The 23917-nt window shown below is 44.5% G+C and overlaps 1 protein-coding gene across 2 annotated transcripts in view; it reads right to left on the bottom strand.

Annotated features, from left to right (window-relative positions):
* PACC1 (proton activated chloride channel 1) overlaps positions 1-23632 on the bottom strand; it is a 47460-nt gene extending 23828 nt beyond the window's left edge. For both annotated transcript variants that reach the window (XM_067729018.1, XM_067729019.1), the window contains exons 1-2: positions 23461-23632; positions 19296-19392 (exon numbers count right to left, since the gene is read on the bottom strand). In XM_067729018.1, coding sequence (XP_067585119.1) covers positions 19296-19392; positions 23461-23496 — 133 coding nt within the window. In that variant the 5' untranslated portion in view covers positions 23497-23632. The remainder of the gene's footprint in view (positions 1-19295; positions 19393-23460) is intronic.
* Positions 23633-23917: the final 285 nt, after the last annotated feature.

The following is a 23917-nucleotide window of genomic DNA, read 5'->3' as shown; positions in this document are numbered from 1 at the left end:
CAGGGAACTATACTCAATATTTTGTAATAATGGAAAAGAATCTGAAAAAGCGTAAATAAAAAACCATATATATATAAAACTGAATCGCTCTGCTGTACACTCGAAACTAACACAACATTGTAAATTAACTATATTCCACCCCCCCCCAAAAAAAAAAGAAGAGGGAGAGACACCAATGATGCATACACACAGAGAAAAAGTCACATGAGGGGATGACAGTGGACAGAGTTCAAGGATGGCAGAGCAGTCAGAGAAAGTTAGGGGGAAACCTGAAAGGGAGGGAGCCACATAGGGTAGTCAACTCCCAAATCTGCAAATGAAATATGCTCAACTTCTTGACTGGAGACACCAGGAGGGCCAGCAAAAAAGCAGCAGGTGGAAACCAAAAGATCTGAGTGGAGATTTCAGCTGCTGCTAATGCAAGGAACATAGATTAGAACTTGAGTCTTGTCATTTTAACTACCTGCTAAGACAAAACTTCTTCAGAGGATAATAAGAGAATCCAGAACCTCTATAACGTGTCATTAATAGCATCTAGTGTTCAATTAAAAAATCACCAGACATGCACAAAAACAAGAAAATGTGACCCATACTCAAGGAAAAAAGCAGTATATAGAAACCAATGCCAAGATGACCCCAAATGTTGCGATTAGCAGACAGGAATTTTACAGCACTTTAAGGATTTAAAAGAAAATGTAAGGATAAGGAATGAACAGAGGGGAAATAGAGACTCTGAAACTGCAGAAAAGAACCAATGGGAATTCTAGAGCTGAAAAGAAAAATAAATAAAATGAAAAACTCACAGCATAGTCTTTAACAGCAAAAGTTGACAAGGAAAAAAAGCCAGTGTAGTTGAAGTTAAATGAACAGAAATTATCCAATCTAAAAAAAAAAAAAGATTGAAGAAAAAGACTAACAGAGCCTAGACAACTGTGGGACAATATCTAGCACTCTAACAACATGTAACTGAAGGGAGAAAATGGGTCACAAAAAATATTTGAAAAACTAATGGCCCAAACTTCCCAAAACCGGAGAAAAAACATCAATTTATAGATCCAAGAAGCTCAATACATGCCAAGCAGGATAAATAAGAAAACCAATCCTACGCAAATCATAGTCAAACAGCCAATGCAAAGGTAAGAGAAAAATCTTGAAAGCAGCCAGGAAAAAAAAACGCATATTACATACAGGAAATTATATCCAATGATAGGTTAACTTTTGATCATAAGTAATGAAGGTCGAAAGACAACGGAACATCTTTAAAGTACTGAAAGAAAAAAATTCTGTCAACTGAGAATTTTAAAATTCCAGCAAAACTAACCTTCAAAAATGAAGGGGATAAGGTTATTTTCAAACACAAAAGCTGAGAGAATTCATCACCAATAGACTTGCACTACAATGCACGCTAAAGAAAATTCTGAAATGACACTAGATGGTAACACTCAGATGTATAGGAAGGAATAAAGATCCTTGGAAATGTTAAATACGTAGGTAAATATAAAAAGCTATTTACATATTTTTAAAATTTTAGGCTATCTAAAGCAAAAATTATACAACAATACTGTAAGGTTTTCTAACTTTTGGGAAAGAAGGAACAGAGAAACAACATATAAGACAAATAGAAAACAGCAAAATGGTAGAACCAAATGCAACCATATCAATAATTACTGTAAATGTAAATGGACTAAACACTCCAATTAAAAGGCAGAGACTGTCAGCCTGTATTAAAAACTAGATCCAACCAAATGATGTCTATAAGAGATGGACTCTAAATACAAAGACAGAAGAGTATTTGCTCATAATTATTTCATTCTCTTTTATTTAAAAGCACAAAAGAGGAGCACAGAACTTTTTTTTTTTTTGCGCGGTACGCAGGCCTCTCATTGCCATGGCCTCTCCCGCCGTGGAGCACAGGCTCCAGACACGCAGGCCCAGCAGCCACGGCTCACGGGCCCAGCTGCTCCGCAGCACGCGGGATCCTCCCGGACCGGGGCACGAACCCACATCCCCTGCATCGGCAGGCAGACTCCCAACCACTGTGCCACCAGGGAAGCCCAAGCACAGAACTTTAAATGTCCTAGGTTGACAGAGAGAAGGAAATCATTCATTCTTTACTTCTACAAACATACATCAAGCATCAACTCTACATGCAACACTTTGTACTAGGTGCTTCAGGGAGATACCAAGAGAGAAGGATTGATGGTTTGTGCTACAAGTGCTACAGGATTCAGAAGGATGTGAAGATGTAAAATGTGAGACTTCCTTTTCTTGGAGGGCTGAATGGGGAGTGCAGGGCTAAGGGCAGAGATCAGCAAAGGCTTTGTGGAGGAGGTTGCATTAGCCCTGTCCCTAAAGCACCAGGAGGATGTTGAGGAAGAAATAATGTGGTGTTCATTATTCATTTGTTTTGCGAACTGAAAGACCAGATATCTAGGCCAGTGGTAGAGTAAGAGCTTGGTCTCCAGCCCCAGCTCTGCTACTAAATATAACTACTCTGTGACCCAGGACAGTTACTTAATGCTCCTAAGGCTAACTTTCTTCATGTGAAAAGGAAATAATCATTTCAAATGAGAGATTGTTGTAAAATGCACTACAGAGTGCCTGCTCAATGAATTACTGTTATTGGAGACCCAGAACGTACCCACTACTCCTCAAAAAATGAAGCCCTCAATGATGAAGATAACAAAGATGAAGAGCATGGAATGACAATCTCATAATAATTAACTAGAAAAAATATATGCTGAAGATAAAATGGAGGTGGGGCAGAATACAGTGTCTTTCATATAGTAGTCATGTAATGTTTCCATGTCTGTTAAATGAATGAATAACCCAAATAACAGATGAACTAAGTCTTACAATGCTTACTAGCTACCCTGAATTGGTCAGAGAATACTAGTGTATTTCAGGCACATAAAAGAAGTTATCCAATCTAAAAAAACCAACTGGTGTGCCTTATTATTTCTGGTAAAATAGTTCAGAAAATTCTTACTTTACAGGAATGGCAATTCCCAGAAGTGTCTGTGTGGTTCCTTCAGGCTGTGAAGAACAGGTTACTGCTGACAATGGCTGTTTACTCTAAAAGGAACCAGGAAGCCCCAAGGAAATCCCTTGGGTAGCTGAGAGTGAAGCCAAGGTACAAAGCAGCTCTAGTTCTCCAAAAGGAATTAAAGCAATTCACTTTTTCAACTTCCTTTGTCTCTGATTCTACTTTGGCTGCTTATTGTTTAGTAGGTCCCTAGTGGGACTGTGTCAATTTCTGCACCCTCACAGCTCTGCCACCTGCCTTCCCGCTGTGTTCCTCTCATGACCCTGCTCCACTTTACTCCTGAAGTCCCTCTCTCTGAGTTTTGCATGCAGACCCCCTCCTGGAGAGTATCCTGTATAGGGTACCCCATTAGGCACCTCACAAGACACTGCCCTTCTCCACACCCAGCCTGTAGATGGCTTCCCTTAGCTCTGGTGCTGATTCCTGATCAGTCACATGTAGCTTGGCTGCAGGGCCACAGGACCCAAAGTACGGTGGTTTGTGCACAGGGACCTACCCATAGCTGTTTTGCTTGGAAAGCACTCCCAGCCCCCATGGTCCATGTGAGACCACAGGTTCACTTCAAAACATGGCAGGTGGGGTGTTGTGAACATGGCGGAAGAGTAAGACGTGGAGATCACCTTCCTCCCCACAGATACATCAGAAATACATCTACATGTGGAACAACTCCTACAGAACACCCACTGAATGCTGGCAGAAGACCTCAGACCTCCCAAAAGGCAAGAAACTCCCCACGTACCTGGGTAGGGCAAAAGAAAAAAAGAAAAAACAGAGACAAAAGAATAGGGACAGGACCTGCACCAGTGGGAGGGAGCTGTGAAGGAGGAAAGGTTTCCACACACTAGGAAGCCCCTTCGCCAGCGGAGACTGCGGGTGGCAGACGGGGGAACTTCGGAGCCGCGGAGGAAAGCACAGCAACAGGGGTGCGGAGGGCAAAGCAGGGAGATTCCCGCACAGAGGATCGGTGCCGACCGGCACTCACCAGCACGAGAGGCTTGTCTGCTCACTTGCCAGGGCGGGTGGGACTGCAAGCTGAGGCTCGGGCTTTGGTCGGAGCGCAGGGAGAGGACTGGGGTTGGCGGCGTGAACACAGCCTGCAGGGGTTTGTGCACCATGGCTAGTCGGGAGGGAGTCCGGGAAAAGGTCTAGAGATGCCGAAGAGGCAAGAGACTTTTTCTTCCCTCTTTGTTTCCTGGTGCACGAGGAGAGGGGATTAAGAGCGCTGCTTGAAAGAACGCCAGAGACGGGCGCGAGCCGCGGCTAAAAGCGCGAACCCCAGAGACGGGCGGGAGACGCTAAGGCTGCTGCTGCCGCCACCAAGAAGCCTGTGTGCGAGCACAGGTCACTCTCCACACCCCTCTTCCGCGGAGCCTGTGCAGCCCGCCACTATCAGGTTCCCGGGATCCAGGGACAACTTCCCCAGGAGAATGCACGGCGCGCCTCAGGCTGGTGCAACGTCACGCCGGCCTCCGCCGCTGCAGGCTCGCCCCGCAACCCGCGCCCCTCCCTCCCCCCGGCCTGAGTGAGCCAGAGCCCCCGAAACAGCGGCTCCTTTAACCCCATCCTGTCTGAGCAAGGAACAGACGCCCTCCAGCGACATACACGCAGAGGCGGGGCCAAATCCAAAGCTGAGCCCCGGGGGGCTGTGAGAACAAAGAAGAGAAGGGGCAATCTCTCCCAGCGGCCTCAGAAGCAGCGGATTAAAGCTCCACAGTCAACTTGATGTACCTGCATCTGTGGAATACATGAATAGACAACGGATCATCCCAAATTGGGGAGGTGGACTTTGAGAGCAAGATTTATGATTTTTTCCCCTTTTCGTCTTTATGTGAGCGTGTATATGTATGCTTCTGTGTGAGATTTTGTCTGTATAGCTTTGCTTCCACCATTTGTTCTAAGGTTCTATCTGTCCGTTTTTTTCCTTAATAATTATTTTTTAATTTAATAACTTTATTTTATTTTACTTTATCTTCTTTCTTTCTTTTTTCCTTCCTTCCCTCCTTCCTTCCTTCATTCCTTCCTCCCATCCTCCCTCTCTCCCTCCTTTCTTTCTTTCCTTCTTTCTTTCTTTCTTCCTACTTCTACTAATTATTTCTCTCTACTTTTTCTCCCTTTTATTCTGAGCCGTGTGGATGAAAGGCTCTTGGTGCTGCAGCCAGGAGTCAGTGCTGTGGCTCTGAGGTGGAAGAGCCAACTTCAGGACAACAAGAGACCTCCCAGCTCCACATAATATCAAAAGGCAAAAATCTCCCAGAGATCTCCATCTCGACACCAGCACCCAGCTTCATTCAACGACCAGCAAGCTACAGTGCTGGACACCCTATGCCAAACAACTAGCAAAACAGGAACACAACCCCACCCATTAGCAGAGAGGCTGCCTAAAATCATAATAAGGCCACAGACACCCCAAAACACACCACCAGACGTGGACCTGCCCACCAGAGAGACAAGATCCAGCCTCATCCACCAGAACACAGGCACTAGTCCCCTCCACCAGGAAGCCTAAACAACCCACTGAACCAACCTTAGCCACTGAGGACAGACATCAAAAACAACGGGAACTACGAACGTGCAGTCTGCAAAAAGGAGACCCCAAAAACAGTAAGATAAGCAAAATGACAAGACAGAAAAACACACAGCAGATGAAGGAGCAAGATAAAAACGCACCAAACCTAACAAATGAAGAGGAAACAGGCAATCTACCTGAAAAAGAATTCAGAATAATGATAGTAAAGATGATCCAAAATCTTGGAAATAGAATGGACAAAATGCAAGAAACATTTAACAAGGACCTAGAAGAACTAAAGATGAAACAAACAATGATGAACCACACAATAAATGAAATGAAAAATACTCTAGATGGGATCAATAGCAGAATAACTGAGGCAGAAGAACGGATAAGTGACCTGGAAGATAAAATAGTGGAAATAACTACTGCAGAGCAGAATAAAGAAAAAAGAATGAAAAGAACTGAGGACAGTCTCAGAGACCTCTGGGACAACATTAAACACACCAACATTCAATTTTCTCTTCTTCCAGAAGAAGAAGAGAAAAAGAAAGGGGCTGAGAATATATTTGAAGAGATTATAGTTGAAAACTTCCCTAATATGGGAAAGGAAATAGTTAATCAAGTCCAGGAAGCACAGAGAGTCCCACACAGGATAAATCCAAGGAGAAATACGCCAAGACACATATTACTCAAACTGTCAAAAATTAAATACAAAGAAAGCATATTAAAAGCAGCAAGGGAAAAACAACAAATAACACACAAGGGAATCCCCATAAGGTTAACAGCCGATCTCTCAGCAGAAACTCTGCAAGCCAGAAGGGAGTGGCAGGACATACTGAAAGTGATGAAGGAGAAAAACGTGCAACCAAGATTACTCTACCCAGCAAGGATCTCATTCAGAATTGATGTAGAAATTAAAACCTTTACAGACAAGCAAAAGCTGAGAGAGTTCAGCACCACCAAACCAGCTTTACAACAAATGCTAAAGGAACTTCTCTAGGCAAGAAACACAAGAGAAGGAAAAGACCTACAATAACAAACTCAAAACAATTTAGAAAATGGGAATAGGAACATACATATCGATAATTACCTTAAATGTAAATGGACTAAATGCTCCCACCAAAAGACACAGATTGGCTGAATGGATACAAAAACAAGACCCATATATATGCTGTCTATAAGAGACCCACTTCAGACCTAGAGACACATACAGACTGAAAGTAAGGGGATGGAAAAAGATACTCCATGCAAATGGAAACCAAAAGAAAGCTGGAGTAGTAATTCTCGTATCAGACAAAATAGACTTTAAAATAAAGACTATTACAAGAGACAAAGAAGGACACTACATAATGATCAAGGGATCAATCCAAGAAGAAGATATAACAATTGTAAATATCTGTGCACCCAACATAGGAGCACCTCAATACGTAAGGCAAATACTAACAGCCATAAAAGGCGAAATCGACAGTAACACATTCATAGTAGGGGACTTTAACACCCCACTTTCACCCATGGACAGATCATCCAAAATGAAAATAAATAAGGAAACACAAACTTTAAATGATACATTAAACAAGATGGACTTAATTGATATTTATAGGACACTCCATCCAAAAACAACAGAATACACATTCTTCTCAAGTGCTCATGGAACATTCTCCAGGATAGATCATATCTTGGGTCAAAAATCAACCCTTGGCAAATTTAAGAAAATTGAAATTGTATCAAGTATCTTTTCCGACCACAACGCCATAAGACTAGATATCAATTACAGGAAAAGATCTGTAAAAAATACAAAAACATGGAGGCTAAACAATACACTACTTAATAACGAAGTGATCACTGAAGAAATCAAAGAGGAAATCAAAAAATACCTAGAAACAAATGACAGTGAAAACACGACGACCCAAAGCCTATGGGATGCAGCAAAAGCAGTTCTAAGAGGGAAGTTTATAGCAATACAAGCCCACCTTAAGAAACAAGAAACATCTCGAATAAACAACCTAACCTTGCACCTCAAGCAATTAGAGAAAGAAGAACAAAAAAACCCCAAAGCTAGCAGAAGGAAAGAAATCATAAAAATCAGATCAGAAATAAATGAAAAAGAAATGAAGGAAACAATAGCAAAGATCAATAAAACTAAAAGCTGGTTCTTTGAGAAGATAAACAAAATAGATAAACCATTAGCCAGACTCATCAAGAAAAAAAGGGAGAAGACTCAAATCAATAGAATTAGAAATGAAAAAGAAGAAGGAACAACTGACACTGCAGAAATACAAAAGATCATGAGAGATTACTACAAGAAACTCTATGCCAATAAAATGGACAACCTGGAAGAAATGGACAAATTTTTAGAAATGCACAACCTGCCAAGACTGAATCAGGAAGAAACAGAAAATCTGAACAGATCAATCACAAGCACTGAAATTGAAACTGTGATTAAAAATCTTCCAACAAACAAAAGCCCAGGACCAGATGGCTTCACAGGCGAATACCCCAATAAAGATGTTAAAAAAAAAAAAAAGAAAGAAAAAAACCCCAAATCTTCCAACAAACAAAAGCCCAGGACCAGATGGCTTCACAGGCGAATTCTATCAAATATTTAGAGAAGAGCTAACACCTATCCTTCTCAAACTCTTCCAAAATATAGCAGAGGGAGGAACACTCCCAAATTCATTCTACGAGGCCACCAACACCTTGATACCAAAACCAGACAAGGATGTCACAAAGAAAGAAAACTACAGGCCAGGATCACTGATGAACATAGATGCAAAAATCCTCAACAAAGTACTAGCAAACAGAATCCAACAGCACATTAAAAGGATCATACACCATGATCAAGTGGGGTTTATTCCAGGAATGCAAGGATTCTTCAATATACACAAATCAATCAATGTGATAAACCACATTAACAAACTGAAGGAGAAAAACAATATGATCATCTCAATAGATGCAGAGAAAGCTTTTGACAAAATTCAACACCTATTTATGATAAAAACCCTGCAGAAAGTAGGCATAGAGGGAACTTTCCTCAACATAATAAAGGCCATATATGACAAACCCACAGCCAACATCATCCTCAATGGTAAAAAACTGAAAGCATTTCCACTAAGATCAGGAACAAGACAAGGTTGCCCACTCTCACCACTGTTGCTCAACATAATTTTGGAAGTTTTAGCCATAGCAATCAGAGAAGAAAAGGAAATAAAAGGAATCCAAATCAGAAAAGAAGAAGTAAAGCTGTCACTGTGTGCAGATGACAGGATACTACACATAGAGAATCCTAAAGATGCTACCAGAAAACTACTAGAGCTAATCAATGAATTTGGTAAAGTAGCAGGACACAAAATTAATGCACAGAAATCTCTTGCATTCCTATACACTAATGATGAAAAATCTGAAAGTGAAATCAAGAAAACACTCCCATTTACCATTGCAACAAAAAGAATAAAATATCTAGGAATAAACCTATGTAAGGAGACAAAAGACCTGTATGCAGAAAATTATAAGACACTGATGAAAGAAATTAAAGATGATACAAATAGATGGAGAGATATACCATGTTCTTGGATTGGAAGAATTAACATTGTGAAAATGTCTCTACTACCCAAAGCAATCTACAAATTCAATGCAATCCCTACCAAACTACCACTGGCATTTTTCACAGAACTAAAACAAAAAATTTCACAATTTGTATGGAAACACAAAAGACCCCGAATAGCCAAAGCAACCTTGAGAATGAAAAATGGAGCTGGAGGAATCAGGCTCCCTGACTTCAGACTATACTACAAGGCTACAGTAATCAAGACAGTATGGTACTGGCACAAAAACAGAAAGATAGATGAATGGAACAGGATAGAAAGCCCAGAGATAAACCCACACACATATGGTCACCTTATCTTTGATAAAGGAGGCAGGAATGTACAGTGGAGAAAGGACAGCCTCTTCAATGAGTGGTGCTGGGAAAACTGGACAGGTACATGTAAAAGTATGAAATTAGATCACTCCCTAACACCATACACAAAAATAAGCTCAAAATGGATTAAAGACCTAAATGTAAGGCCAGAAACTATCAAACTCTTAGAGGAAAACATAGGCAGAACACTCTATGACATAAATCACAGCAAGATCCTTTTTGACCCACCTCCTAGAGAAATGGAAATAAAAACAAAAATAAACAAATGGGACCTCATGAAACTTCAAAGCTTTTGCACAGCAAAGGAAACCATAAACAAGACCAAAAGACAACCCTCAAAATGGGAGGAAATATTTGCAAATGACGCAACTGACAAAGGATTAATCTCCAAAATTTACAAGCAGCTCATGCAGCTCATTAACAAAAAAACAAACAACCCAATCCAAAAATGGGCAGAAGACCTAAATAGACATTTCTCCAAAGAAGATAGACAGACTGCCAACTAACACATGAAAGAATGCTCAATATCATTAATCATTAGGTAAATGCAAATCAAAACTACAATGAGATATCATCTCACACCAGTCAGAATGGCCATCATCAAAAAATCTAGAAACAATAAATGCTGGAGAGGATGTGGAGAAAAGGGAACACTCTTGCACTGCTGGTGAGAATGTGAATTGGTTCAGCCACTATGGAGAACAGTATGGAGGTTTCTTAAAAAACTACAAATAGAACTACCATATGACCCAGCAATCCCACTACTGGGCATATACCCTGAGAAAACCATAATTCAAAAAGAGTCATGTACCAAAATGTTCATTGCAGCTCTATTTACAATAGCCCGGAGATGGAAACAACCTAAGTGCCCATCATCGGATGAATGGATAAAGAAGATGTGGCACATATATACAAAGGAATATTACTCAGCTATAAAAAGAAATGAAATTGAGCTATTTGTAATGAGGTGGATAGACCTAGAGTCTGTCATACAGAGTGAAGTAAGTCAGAAAGAGAAAGACAAATACCGTATGCTAACACTTATATATGGAATTTAAGAAGAAAAAAAAATGTCATGAAGAACCTAGGAGTAAGACGGGAATAAAGACACAGACCTACTGGAGAACGGACTTGAGGATATGGGGAGGGGGAAGGGTGAGCTGTGACAGGGCGAGAGAGAGTCATGGACATATACACACTAACAAACGTAAGGTAGATAGCTAGTGGGAAGCAGCCGCATGGCACAGGGATATCGGCTCGGTGCTTTGTGACCGACTGGAAGGGTGGGATAGGGAAGGTGGGAGGGAGGGAGACGCAAGAGGGAAGAGATATGGGAACATATGTATATGTATAGCTGATTCACTTTGTTATAAAGCAGAAAGTAACACAGCATTGTAAAGCAATTATACCCCAATAAAGATGTTAAAAAAAAAAACATGGCAGGTAAAAGCATATTCACTGTCATGAGCTGCTCATAACTGCAGTGGCAACAGGTTTCAGGTTGCTACATTCTGAGGGGGCTTGAAAAGATCACAAGATAAAAGTGAAGGACTGAATTGGTGTGTAACGTCTGAATAGAATTGTTAAGAGTTGGTAGGGACCTGAAAGGGTATCTGGTCCAACCCCATTCCTTGTGCAGTGGTCCTGGTCCCACAGTCAACACCTGGCACAGAATGAGGGTCCTAGAGTCCTGACTCCTAGCGCATGCTCTTCCGCTACACGACAGTAAACATCAGTCCTTAAGATTCAGTTACTAATGACGATAAAAGAAGATCTGATTGAAAAAACATAACTTCAAAACAAGCAGAACATTTTTAAGGTAAACTGCATATTACGTCTAGGCTGTACAACATGATGAACAATGACAGGCATCTGTGGGCAGGTGTCTCCGCTATCACAGCCAGAACATGATTTGAAATGTTCTGCCTTCATGGTGCCTTTGGTTAGGGAAAGAGGTGACTTTCTCCCTACTTATTCTCGAAACTTCAAAAAACAAACTAATTCAAGGCAAAAAGGCAAAAACTTTAAGGCAAAAAACTAATTTAACAGAAAGGTCACATGACAACTGCACCATCTGTATTTGTTTGGCAGGGGTACCTGGACAAATTACTCTCGTGGGAACACGGGCCCAGAGTCTCTTCTGTTTCATTCACAGAAGCCAGGTTTAGCCTCTTCACAGGCCCTTCACTGATCCACAAATTGGCATGTAACGTAAATAAAACACTGTAGAATTGTTTATCATCCACACGTGCTATACGTGACACTCCGATTCTAAAAGTAGACACCGTTTCATTTTACCATTCTTTTAGACGGGTGCTGGATATCTGAGAAAATGTCCCACACACTCTGCAGTCAGAAAAACCAAACTCTGGCTTTTTTTGTGACAAGCAGGATGAATGTATTTTAAAAGTATACATCCTTTATATATATATGCAAAGTCAGAGTAGTAGAAGAGAAAAATAATGCACAAGATTTTCTTGGGAAAGGTAATTTATGAGTTTTGTAAAACCCATGACAGAACTGCTTCAAAAACCCAAACTTGAAGTCAGGCCATTAAGAGGATATGTAAAACATTGTGGGACCTTTATTTACAGGAAAGGAAACCAGCTGACTACCGCAACCCTGCAAAACTCTACCTTGCAGAGAGCACTGGGCTAAGATGCATTCAGATTGTGAAGAAGAAATGACTTCTTTATCTTTTTTCTTTTTAGTGATGTGGTGGGTTTGTTGTTTTAATTTTGTTTTGGTTTTTCAGTGAGATATAATTTACCTACCATAAAATTTACCTTTTTAAAGTGAATATATTTTGTAGTTTTTAAAATATTCACAAGGTGTATAACCATAACCACTATCTAATTACAGAACGTTGTCATTACCCAAAAAAGAAACTCCACACCCATTAGCAGTCACTCCATCTTTCTCCTGGTCCCTGGTAACCAATAATCTATTGGGTCGGCCAAAAGTTTCATTCAGTTTTTTCCGTAAGATGGCTCTGGTAGCACTTAGTTGTCCTTAACTTTGTTCAAAACAATTCTGTTAGATTGTTTGTGAGAGCTGTCATATCAGCGTGCATTTAAAAAAAGACTTATCAAAATTTGTGAATTTCTGTGTAGTCATTCTAATATGGAAGATGGAAAAGAGCAACATTTTCAGCATATTCTGCTTTATTATTTCAAGAAAGGTAAAAACACAACCGAAATGCAAAAAAAGATTTGTTCAGTGTATGGAGAAGATGCTGTGACTGATTGAACATGTCAAAAGTGGTTTGCAAAGTTTTGTGTTGGAGATTTCTTGCTAGAGGATGCTCCATGGTTGGGTAGACCAGTTGAAGTTGATAGCAATCAAATTGAGACATTAATTGAGAACAATCAACATTATACCACGTTGAAGATAGCTGCTGACATACTCAAAATATCCAAATCAAGCGTTGAAAATCATCTGCACCAGCTTGGTTATGTTAATCGCTTTGATGTTTGGGTTCCACGTAAGTTGAGCCAAAAAACCTTCTTGACCATATTTCCACACACGATTCTCTAACATAATGAAAATGTTCCGCTTTTTTTTTTTTAAAGATTTATTACTTATTTATTTATTTATTTTTGGCTGCATCAGGTCTTAGTTGTGGCATGCGGGCTCTTCGTTGCAGTGCGCGGGCTTCTCTCTAGTTGTGGCGTGCGGGTTTTCTCTTCTCTAGTTGTGGCGTATAAGCTCCAGGGTGTGAGGCCTCTGTAGTTGTGGCGCACGGGTTTCAGAGCACACGGGCTCTGTAGTTTGCAGCACACAGGCTCTAGCTGAGGCACACCAGCTCAGTAGTTGCAGCACATGGGTGTAGTTGCCCCACAGCATGTGGGATCTTAGTTCCCTGACCAGGGATCAAACCTGCGTCCCCTGCATTGTAAGGCGGATTCTTTGCCACTGGACCATGAGGGAAGTCCCAAATGTTCCGTTTTTAAAACAAACTGTGACCGGCGATGAAAAGTGGATACTGTACAATAATGTGGAATGGAAGAGATCATGGGGCAAGCGAAATGAACCACCACCAACCATACCAAAGGCCGGTCTTCATCCAAATAAGGTGATGTTGTGTATACAGTGCGATTGGAAGGGAGTCCTCTACTATGAGCTTCTTCTGAAAAACAAAACGATTAATTCCAAAAACTACTGCTCCCAATTAGACCAACTGAAAGCAGAACTCGTGGAAAAGCATCTGGAATTAGTCAACAGAAAACACATAATCTTCCAACAGGATAACGCAAGATGGCATGTTTCTTTGACGACCGAGGAAAAATTGTTACAGTTTGGCTGGGAAGTTCTGATTCATGTGCCGTATTCACCAGACATTGCATCTTCGAATTTCCATTTATTTCGGTCTTTAAAAAATTCTCTTAATGGAAAAATTTTCAATTCCCTGGAAGACTGTAAAAGGCACCTAGAACAGTTCCTTGCTCAAAAAGATAAAAAGTTTTGGGAATGTGGAATTATGAAGTTGCCTGAAAAATGGCAGAAGGTAGTGGCACAAAAGGCTGAATACATTGTGCAATACAGTTCTTGGTGAAAATGAAAAATAAGTCTTTTATTTTTACTTAAAAACCGAAGGCATTTTCCGGCCAACCCAATACTTTCTCTTTCTATGGATATTCTAGGCAAGTCACATAAATGGAATCATATAATATGTGACCTTTTGTGTCTGACTTCTTTCAACGTATGGGGGTTCTAATTTCTCTGTATCCTCACCAAAACTTGTTAATCATCATCTTATTGATTGCAGCCATCCTTGTAGGTATGAAGTGGTATCTCACTGTGGTTTAGTTTTGCCTTTCCCTGATGACTAATGATGTTGAGCATCTCTTCATGTGTTTATCGGTCATTTGGATATCTTCTTTGAAGAAACATTACTCAGATTCTTTGCCCATTTTTTAATTGGGTTGTCTTTTTATTACTGAGCGTAAGAGTTCTTTATATATTCTAAATACAAGTCCCTATCAGATATATGATTTGAAAATTTCTCCCATCCTGCGGGCTATCTTTTCACTTTCTTGATAGTAGCCTTTGATGCACAAAAGTTTTTCATTTTGATGAGGTCCAATTTACCTATTTTTCCTTTGGTTGTTTACCTTTATCTATTCTATTAATATACAACTGTTTCCATGGAGAACTGATTGTAATGACTAATTAACTGTTTTCCTCAATGTGATTACATCTCTGATGTAATAAACTGCTTATTCAATTAGCATGTCTGGTCTCATCTCTCCCTTTGAAAAGAATAAGTGGTTGTGCTTCCCCTGATAGAGAGGCAACGAACAGACTGAGGCTTTTACCACATTATGGTATGGAATTCTTTATCTCAGAGAGTAACATTGGGAACATAATCCTGGGCGCTAGGTGCTTAACTCAAACCTCAGTTGCTAAATGCTCAGCAGCCTCATACTGTCTTCCTGTCCTGCTACTCTTAGTTCCAGGCCCTGCATTCAACTCCAGCTCCACCTCCTCTTCTGACCTCCAAGTGTGGACATCCTCCAAGGCTCCGTCTCCATGGCCCTCTCCTGCTCATTCCACGTTCTGTGTCCCTGGCTTTCTTCCAGGCCCCTAAACCACCCACTACGGGTCCTCTCTCCGGTCAATCCTATACCTCTCACTGCCTCTAGGCCATCTCTAACCAGACCCACCACATCAACTGAAGCGTGGTGTGTGCACCGCAGATGAACATCTTCTCTTCCAGCCACTTGCCCCTCCGGACTCTGTCTCTGTATGGTATTATTCTCCCACTCACCTGGCTTCCAACCTCAGAGTCTTCTTTGGTTCTTTCTTCTACCCCCTCCCCTACATCAAAGCAGCCTATCACATCAGCCTTCAGCCTTTGACATGGCACAGTTGTCTCACTTCACCTTAATCCAGGCCCACAACCTGCCACACTGATCTTCCTAACATGCCCACTTCACTCCTCTTACTGCTCTGCTCCACTCCCTTTAAACACTGCCTGCCCCCTAGAGAAAGGCCAAACCCCGACACTCAAAGCCACCCCCAGTCCGACCCAGCTGAGCTTTCCTACCTCACCTCCCTCTGCTTCTCCTACCAACCCTCTGCTCCAACCACTGTACCACCCACCGACTCTGAAACACCCTATTGTCATTCCCATCGCTACGTGTTTGCGCACACACCCCTCCTCCCTGGCTAGCCCTTCTTTTTCACCCATATATCACCCTCCTTCAGATTAATCCCACTTCCTTCACCAACCAGCCCTCCTTCATTCACTCCTGAGGCACCTGTCTCTAGCATTTCTTTGGCCCTCATTCACTCATTCAAGTTGGCTTACATGAGATGCCTTCCTGCTCCAAATCCCCACCTCCCTCTCCCAGGGTACCAATACACACTGAGCACCTACAGAGGGCCAGGCACTCTACCAGGCACTGGAGTTACAATGCGGGTAGGGAGGGGACAAACCTTTGTGCCTCACAAAACTCAGGGGCAGGGCCTAGGGGCTGACACAATTAACGAAAGAATTATGGTCAATAAATGGACACTCTCAGCTGTGCCAAATGCTACAAAGGAAAAGTACTGAATACTAGAAAGCAGGTAACAGGGAGAAAAAGACCCCATTAGGTAGCTCGGGGCAGGCTGTGAGGAAGGAGGGCAAGTTCTTCTTTGGGTAACCTCCCTTCTCTCTCCACATGGCCTGAGTTCCCGGAAGTAGGCCATGCCTCACTCACCTTCTTCGTGGTTTTAGCATTGGGCATAAGGGTGAAGGAATCCATGAGTGACTCTGGTGAAGGAAGGGGAGGATTTTGGAACAAGAAAGCATCTCATCCAGGAACAACTGAGCCAGAGTCAGAACACGTTCAGAGACGGCCCTGGGTTCAATTTGAGCCCTGCTACTCTTTAACTCTGAGCACAGTACTTAACCTCTCTGTGCCCCAGGTTTCTGTCTATAAACTAGGACTAACCGCCTCCCTCAGAGGGTGGCTGGGAAGATTATGGGATAAAGTATATAGAAAAAGCCCTACCCAGGCCTAGTAGAGGAAAGCACCTAATCATTGGTGGCTGCTGTCATTAACCATTATTTTTATTATTCTTAGGGGACTCAGAGGCAGGAAGTGAGCTCTAAAAGTTGTACACCAGGTCATCAAATTCGGGCCAAGTCACTACTGAGACGAGCCAAAGGGGCTTCTGTGCACTGGACTGTCTACAGTCTAAACAGGAGATGCGCCCAGGAGGGTTTCCCCAAAAGCAGGGAAGGCTCTTTGCCAGCCAAAGGAACTACCCAAAATTTGCTCTGCCTGAGGTCTGGCTGCCTGTCCTGACTGATCTCAGGCCTTGAGGCCCCAGGAATCTGAGGCAAAAGAGAGGCTGCCAAGGTCGAAGGTCATCACGGCCACTTCCTAATTCGCCTGGCATTTATCTATAAAAGGAAACACAACAGGAAACTTCATCTTTCCAAGTCTGGCCTCCCTCCTCTTCCTGCTGTCACCATCTATTCTCTTCTGACGGGGGGCAAGAGAGCAGCGCAGGGTGCAGTAGGCAGAATAAAGGCCCACGAGAGATGTCCACGTCCTCAATCTTGGAGCCTATAAATATGTCAAGTTACACGGCAAAGATGGGATCAGAGTTGCTAATCATCCGACCTTAAAACAGGGAAACTATTCTGGATTCTCTGGATGGGCCCAATGTAATCACAAGGGCTCTTTAAACATGGAAGAGGGAGGCAGAACAAGGAGATGTGAGAAAGACCTGAAGATGGAAGGAGAGACATGACCCAAGGAAGGCAGGCAGCCTCGAGAAGCTGGAAAAGGCACTAAAATAGGTTTTTTCATGGAGACTCCAGGTAGGAATTCGCCTGCCGACACCTTAATTTTAGCCCAGTGAGACCCATTTTGGACTTCTGATCTCCAGGACTCTCAGATAATAAACGTGAGCTGTTTAAGTCACTAAGTTTGTGGTAACCTGTTACACACACAATAGAAACTAACATACAGGGCTTCTGAACAGTTCTCCCTGGGACCTGAGGGCTTCAGAGGCAATGCCTAGAGTCAGAGTGAGGGTAGTCAGGCTACGACCTTTGACACATTGGGCTTTAATAGAAGGATGCTTAAGATATTTTTTAAAAATCACGGGTGCAGTAGAAAGAGTCTGGGGTCAGACAGAGCTTGATCCAGTCTGTCTGTTGACCAGCTATGTGATCTTCCCACACTTCACTTGGCCTCTCTGAGCCTCAGGGCCTCATCTGGAATCATGAGGATGACCGCCTCCCAGGGTTGTTATGAGAATTAAATGGGCAATGGGGATGACAGAGCCTGGCAGTCAGTAAACATGAGCTGCCCTTCCTGCCTCCTTCCTTCTACAAAGTCCTCTCTAAGGCTTAGGCACAATCACAGAATTTCCTATCCCGTTCCCCTCCCCTACAAATATGGGAATCCAGAGGAGCGGAAGCCCACCTCCCTCAATCCACCCAAGAAGCTGGAGTCAGGCTGGGACTCCATTCATTCACTCACTCACTCACTCATTCACTCAATGAATCCTTATTGCATGGCCAGGGCTGAATGGGGAGCAAAAGGGACTGTCTCCACCCTGGTGGAGTTTACGGTCTAGTAGAACACACAGACATTAATCAAACAGTCAGGCAAACACATATACCATTCCATCAGCAACAGCTGCAAGGGAGAGATGTGTAGGCTACGAGTGACGGGGGAGGTGATCTAGCCAGGAGGTCAGAGAAGGCTTCGCAGGGAAAAAATGAATGAGCTGAGAGCTGAAGGGTGATTACACATTAACAAGGTGACAGACGGAAGAGATTCCAGGCAGAGGAATAAAACTACAAAAAGGCCCAGGGGTGGGAAGGAGGCCCAAAGTAAAAGAAGGCCAGCATGGCTGAGGGGCAGTGAAGAAGGGGAAGTAGGGAAGGAAGGAAAAATAAATGACTTTCGGGTTCAACTGGGTGGTGATGGTACCATTCCTGGAAACAGGAGACACTGGAAGAGGGCGAAGCTGGCAGTGGGGAGGCCATGAGGTCAATTCTGGACGTGTGGAGTTCAGGGGACCTTTGGGACATCCTGGCAGAGCCACCATCTGGGAATCTGGATACACAGGATATGAGAACAGGTAACCTCTGGGCCAGAGATATAACCACGGCAGTCACGTGTGACCAAACAGTGACTAAAGCAGGGGAGGGGGCCTGAGTGAGGTCACCTGCCAGAGACTGAGAGAAGGAGGCCTCTGAGAAACATTTAACACCCAAGAGCTGGCGGGTAACTGCAAAGGAGGCTGGAAGGAGTGACCTGAGAAGTAAAGTGTCACATCATGGAAGCTAAGGGAGCAGCGCGTATCCAGGATGAAGAAGTGGTTGACAGTATCCAACATTCCTGCAAGGCTCTACAAGATGACACCTTACTGATGGGACCACCCAGTTGGGCGACAAAACTGGAGAGGCCTGATGTCCGGGGATGAGGCCTATCAGATAATCGCCCAGAGTGCCCTGGGAAGCGACTCAGGTATTAGAGGCTCAACTGCTGACAGCGTCCCTGGGAAAAAGCAACAAAAAAACAGAGACCCAAAGTTCTTGTCATTGTATCCAATGGCCTGGCCTCAGGACCTGGCTCAAACTAGAGGACAGAAAAGAGCAGATGCCGGCTTGGACACATCCTCTGTCCCAAGGCTGGTTAAATATGTATAGCTCTAAAACGAGGGCAATACTTGAGATCCGACACCAGGCAGGGGCTGTGCCTCCAACACAGGTCCCCAGCTGGCGAGGAGCCTGGGCTGGGGCCTCCGGCTGCGGCAGTGGCTCAGCACCGTTTGCCGGCACTTCCACCCCCAGCGCTGAACCCACTTACCTGGTAAGATCCCTGGACCCTGGACTTTGACCGCCTCCTTTTCCCGCTCGTCCGCCTGCTCTGAGTTCTCAACCACCTGATCCAGCTCCTCACTCAGCTAAAGGGAGAAACAAAGAGGGCAAGGAAGTCAGCTACATCAGCTTTGCTTTTCTGGACTAGAATAAGAAAGCAGAAGCTGTTTCTCACTTAACTGTCATCAAAAAACAAACAAACAGAAAAAGAAATCACATGATATAGGGTATGTTATACCAATTCTACAGATTAGCACACTGAAGCTCAGAAAATTCAAATAACTTCTGTGTGTTAGTTTCCCAGGCGGCGGTAACAAAGCACCACTAACTGGGTGGCTTAAAATAACAGGAATTTATTCCCTCACAGTTAGGGAGACTAGAAAGCTGAAATCAAGGTGATGGCAAGGTTGGTTCCTTCCAAGGGCTGTGAGGGAGAACCTTTTCCATGCCTCTCTTCCAGCTCCAGATAATGGCCAGCAACCCTTGGTGTTCCTTGCTTGTAGACGCATCCCATCTCCGATCTCTGCCTCCATCTTCACACGGAGTCTCTGTGTCTCCACATGGTCAATCTTCTTATAAGGACATCATTTGTACTGGGTTAGGGCCCATTCTACTTCAGCATGACTGCGTCTTAACTAAATACATCTGCAATGACCCTATTTCCAAATAAGGTCACTTTCTGAGGTGCTGGGGGTTAGGACTTCAACATACCTTTTTGAGGAAGACAATTCAACCCACAATACTTTCCATGGCCACAGAGCAAAGAGCAAAATCCAAGTTAGTCTAGTTCCAAAACCCATGCTCTTAATCACTTCCCAAAGAAGGAGGAAATGCAAGCTTAGAGTCTGCTGAGGGAGCAGAGGGAACAGAAGTTGGTGTCAGAGCTAAAGTCCACCAACTCAGGCTGCTAATGGCAGAACAAAGTGGGGAGGGCAGACCACCCAGAGACAGGTGCTAATTAGCAGCCTAATAGCAAGCAACCTGAACCTCACTTCATCAGCATTTTCACCTGTCAAATGGCGACGATGATACAATGATAACCAACAAGGTTCCACAGCATTAAGGAGAAAAGCAAGAAACACCAAGACCAGAGTTTAGAGGAGGACCTATCACTGGATTGGGAGGTGAGGGAGGGGATAGACTTCCCAAGTATTTTCTTAGGCTCACAGGGTCAACACTTAAGGTCGCAGGACATCATTAAAAATTCACCTCTAAGAAACTTGAGTTAAAACAAAGCTCTTACGTATCTAATATTCTTCCATCTCCTTCTCCATGCCTCTGCTCCTGCCCTTTATTTATTTTTAACATCTTTATTGGCGTATAATTGCTTTACATTGTTGTGTTAATTTCTGCTTTATAACAAAGTGAATCAGCCATATGTATACATATATCCCCATATCTCCTCCCTCTTGCATCTCCCTCCCACCCTCCCTATCCCACCCCTCTAGGTGGTCACAAAGCACTGAGCTGATCTCCCTGTGCTATGTGGCTGCTTCCCACGAGCTATCTATTTTACATTTGGTAGTGTATATATGTCCATGCCCCTCTCTCACTTCACCCCAACTTACCCTTCCCCCTCCCCGTGTCCTCAAATCCATTCTCTACGTCTGCGTCTTTATTGCTCCTCCCCTTTAGAATCAGGTAAAGCCTCTAGTTTAAAGCCCTAAAGCCCAAAAGAAAAGAAAACCAACACGTGAAAGATGACACCATGAAACACAGGCCCACAGTGGGAAGGAACACAGATCAAGAGGTCCCCAGGGCTCTTTCCCTTTTGCTGGCCAAAGGGCAAGGAGGATGTTAGTCCTGGGAAGGCCCAGCGCTCTCTGATCCAAGCCTCGCACAGGTTCAGCCTAACCCTAACACACTCCTAGCCCAGTTCCCCTGCTGACTACCTGCAGCCATAATAAACCCACCTCCTTGCCCGGCCCTGGCCAAATTCTCCAATGCCCCATCCTGCAAAACCCAAATCTCCCCCCAGCAAAGAAACCTAACTCGGAGCTAGGTCCACTCTCAGAATGACCCACACAAGAAAGCTTCAGGAGGCCTCCTTCTTCTGAAGAAGGTGAGAGACAGGGACTTCAGAACGGGCCACTAACGAAAGTAAGAGGAGGGGTCCTTCCAGTGTCTCCCACCAACGGAAACTGAATCCACCCTCGGCCTTACCCCTGCAAGCAGGATAACCGCCTATATTTTAATAAACATTTTAGGAGCCCTGCTAGGTAAGGAGATAATGCAGGTTGCGTGTGAATGGTGAGGGACATGGTCCTGTAAACCAGGACCCCAAAACTCCCCAGAAGCAGGAGCTGCCCACACCCTGCTAATAAGAACTAGCATTCACTGAGGGGTCACGACTGCCAGGCACTGAGCTGAGCACTTTCACAGACCAAGTCATCTAACCCTCAGAGCCCTGTGAGATAGGGACTATCATTACCTTCATTTTGCAGACGAAGAAACTTGAGGCTCAGAGAAGTTAAGTAACTTGACAAAAGTCACACAAATGGCAAGAGGCGAGGCAGGATAGGAATGCGGGTTTTTTGACTTAAAAGTCCTAGTATCTACCCACTATGCTCTATTCCCTACAAACCTGAAAACTTTCAGAGTCAAGGAAAGACACAACTCATTTCCCAGGATTCCCCCACTGCCTTGGGTACAGAATCTAGGGGCCACAGAAACCACAGCACTGGTTAAAATCCATCAGGCTCCTTTGGGACAAAGGAAATGGTAGGAGAAATACAGAAATTTGTCCCAAAGTCAGATTCTAGCCCAGATCCCACACTACAAAATGGCAAGCCTCAGGCAAATCTCGTCTGTCTTCAACTTGGCTTCCCCTTCTACTACGGGGCTAAGGCATCTGCTTTATATACTCCACACAGTATCATTTACAAAGGGAGAAATGTACATCAGTATTGATCAGTATTGATCAAGACAGCAGCAGTTCACATGAGAAGGACTGGCAGGATGACAGACTCGTCTGGGAAGTGAGACCCCTATGGAGCATGTGAGATTTGAGATCCCTCCTTGCACAATGGGGGGAATTTTAACCAAAGGAGTTTGAGAAGGGGTTAAAGAAGAAGAAATGGTGTGAGCATAGGCATAGCAGGAGCACGTTTTTAATCTGTGACTTTCCAGTGCCGCCAGAACCTAGGTGGGTGAGGAGATGACGAAGGTAACAGAAGACACGGCTGCAGGGCTGTGAAAGCTTGTAAGAAGTTTGGACTGTTCTGGGTAGACCAACGGCAGCATCAAGTGTATGTAAAAAGGAATGCTCGGAGATCAAGGCAGGGCCCAGCATGGGAGACACCGAAGGGAGAGTTGGTTAGAGCAGACTTGGGGTCACAAACCTGAGGATTGAGGATATGGAACTGCCTGAACTTGCCAAGGGAGGGGAGCACGGTGGGGGACACAGGGGAGGGAAGAGAACTAGAAATGACCAAGGTTTGGGACCCTAGAGGAGGAGAAGGAGAGCAGTTCACTAGTGTCAGTAAGAGTCAGCAGGAGGAGCTGGTCTGAGGGAAGGGCTGGAACCGCAGCCTGCAGCGCAGCACAGACAAGAATGAGACAAAGAACTGGAAAGTTAGAGTTACAGTCGTGGGAGGAGGTGAAAGTGGAGAGAGAAACGGAACGGGGCAAGAAGCAGCTCTGTCGGTGAAAGCACATTTTCAAAGTTGGTTGGCCATCAAAACGAGCTGTAATTATCGCTATCGTTAGCAGCTGCAGGGGCCACGAGGCCTTGGGCGTGGAGGGGGCTGATGCCCACCGCGCCTCTGCCCAGCTGGGAGGAAGGCGCGGGTGCTTCCACTTGTTGCAAAGAACCTCGGCGTGGGGGGCGGGGGGGAGTCCGCCCGGCGGACCGCGCTGCTGCCTGGGCCGGACGAGGCTTTAATCATTCACCTGATGGTTAAGGGTCGAGACTCCGGGGCCCCGGCTCCATCCTTCTGCCAAGCGAAGGCAGCATCCGGAGGAGGCTCGGCGTCCCGCTTCCTTCCTGCTCCGCCGCAGCTCAGCACGCGGGGACCCCTCCTCCAAAGCACTCACCGCTACTCGGAGGCGGGCTCTGCCCGCCCGGACGCCCCCCACAGCCCAGCCGCCCGGACCCCCGGGACCCGCTCTGCCTCACAAGAAAATTTGCTTTCGCCCCCGCCCCTGCCTTGTACCTCTTGGTAGGATGTGGAGAGCTCCTGGCGGATCATGGCACTGACCGGACCTAAGGCAAACCTGAGCCCGCTGCGATCCCCGGGAAGCAGCTAGGCGAGCACCGCGGCTGCAGCGCCGAGACCTGCCGGCTCTCCGAGGCGAAACCGGTCCGCAGGAGCTGCTTCGAGACAAGGCGGGGCGCACTCGGCGCATGCGCCTCGCCCCCGCCGCCGCTGGAGCCGCGAAAGGGTTGCTGGGAAATGTAGTTCTGGGCGTGAGGGCCCCACTCAGCATTCCCGGAGTAGCGAAGCCTTTCAGTTACCCAGAGCCAGGCTTAACCCGCACGTTAGACGCACGTGCTTTCCTCTTCTTTTACTTCCTCTCTTTATTGGAGGGGGAAGGACGGCGAAAATGAGTGGAAAGTGGAACAAGGGGGCCAAGTCAGACAGATAGGAGATCCTAATCTATAATTGAAAG

Source organism: Pseudorca crassidens, chromosome 2 (assembly GCF_039906515.1).
Source record: "Pseudorca crassidens isolate mPseCra1 chromosome 2, mPseCra1.hap1, whole genome shotgun sequence".
Lineage (NCBI taxonomy): Eukaryota > Metazoa > Chordata > Mammalia > Artiodactyla > Delphinidae > Pseudorca > Pseudorca crassidens.
This window is presented reverse-complemented; position numbering and strand designations above follow the sequence as displayed.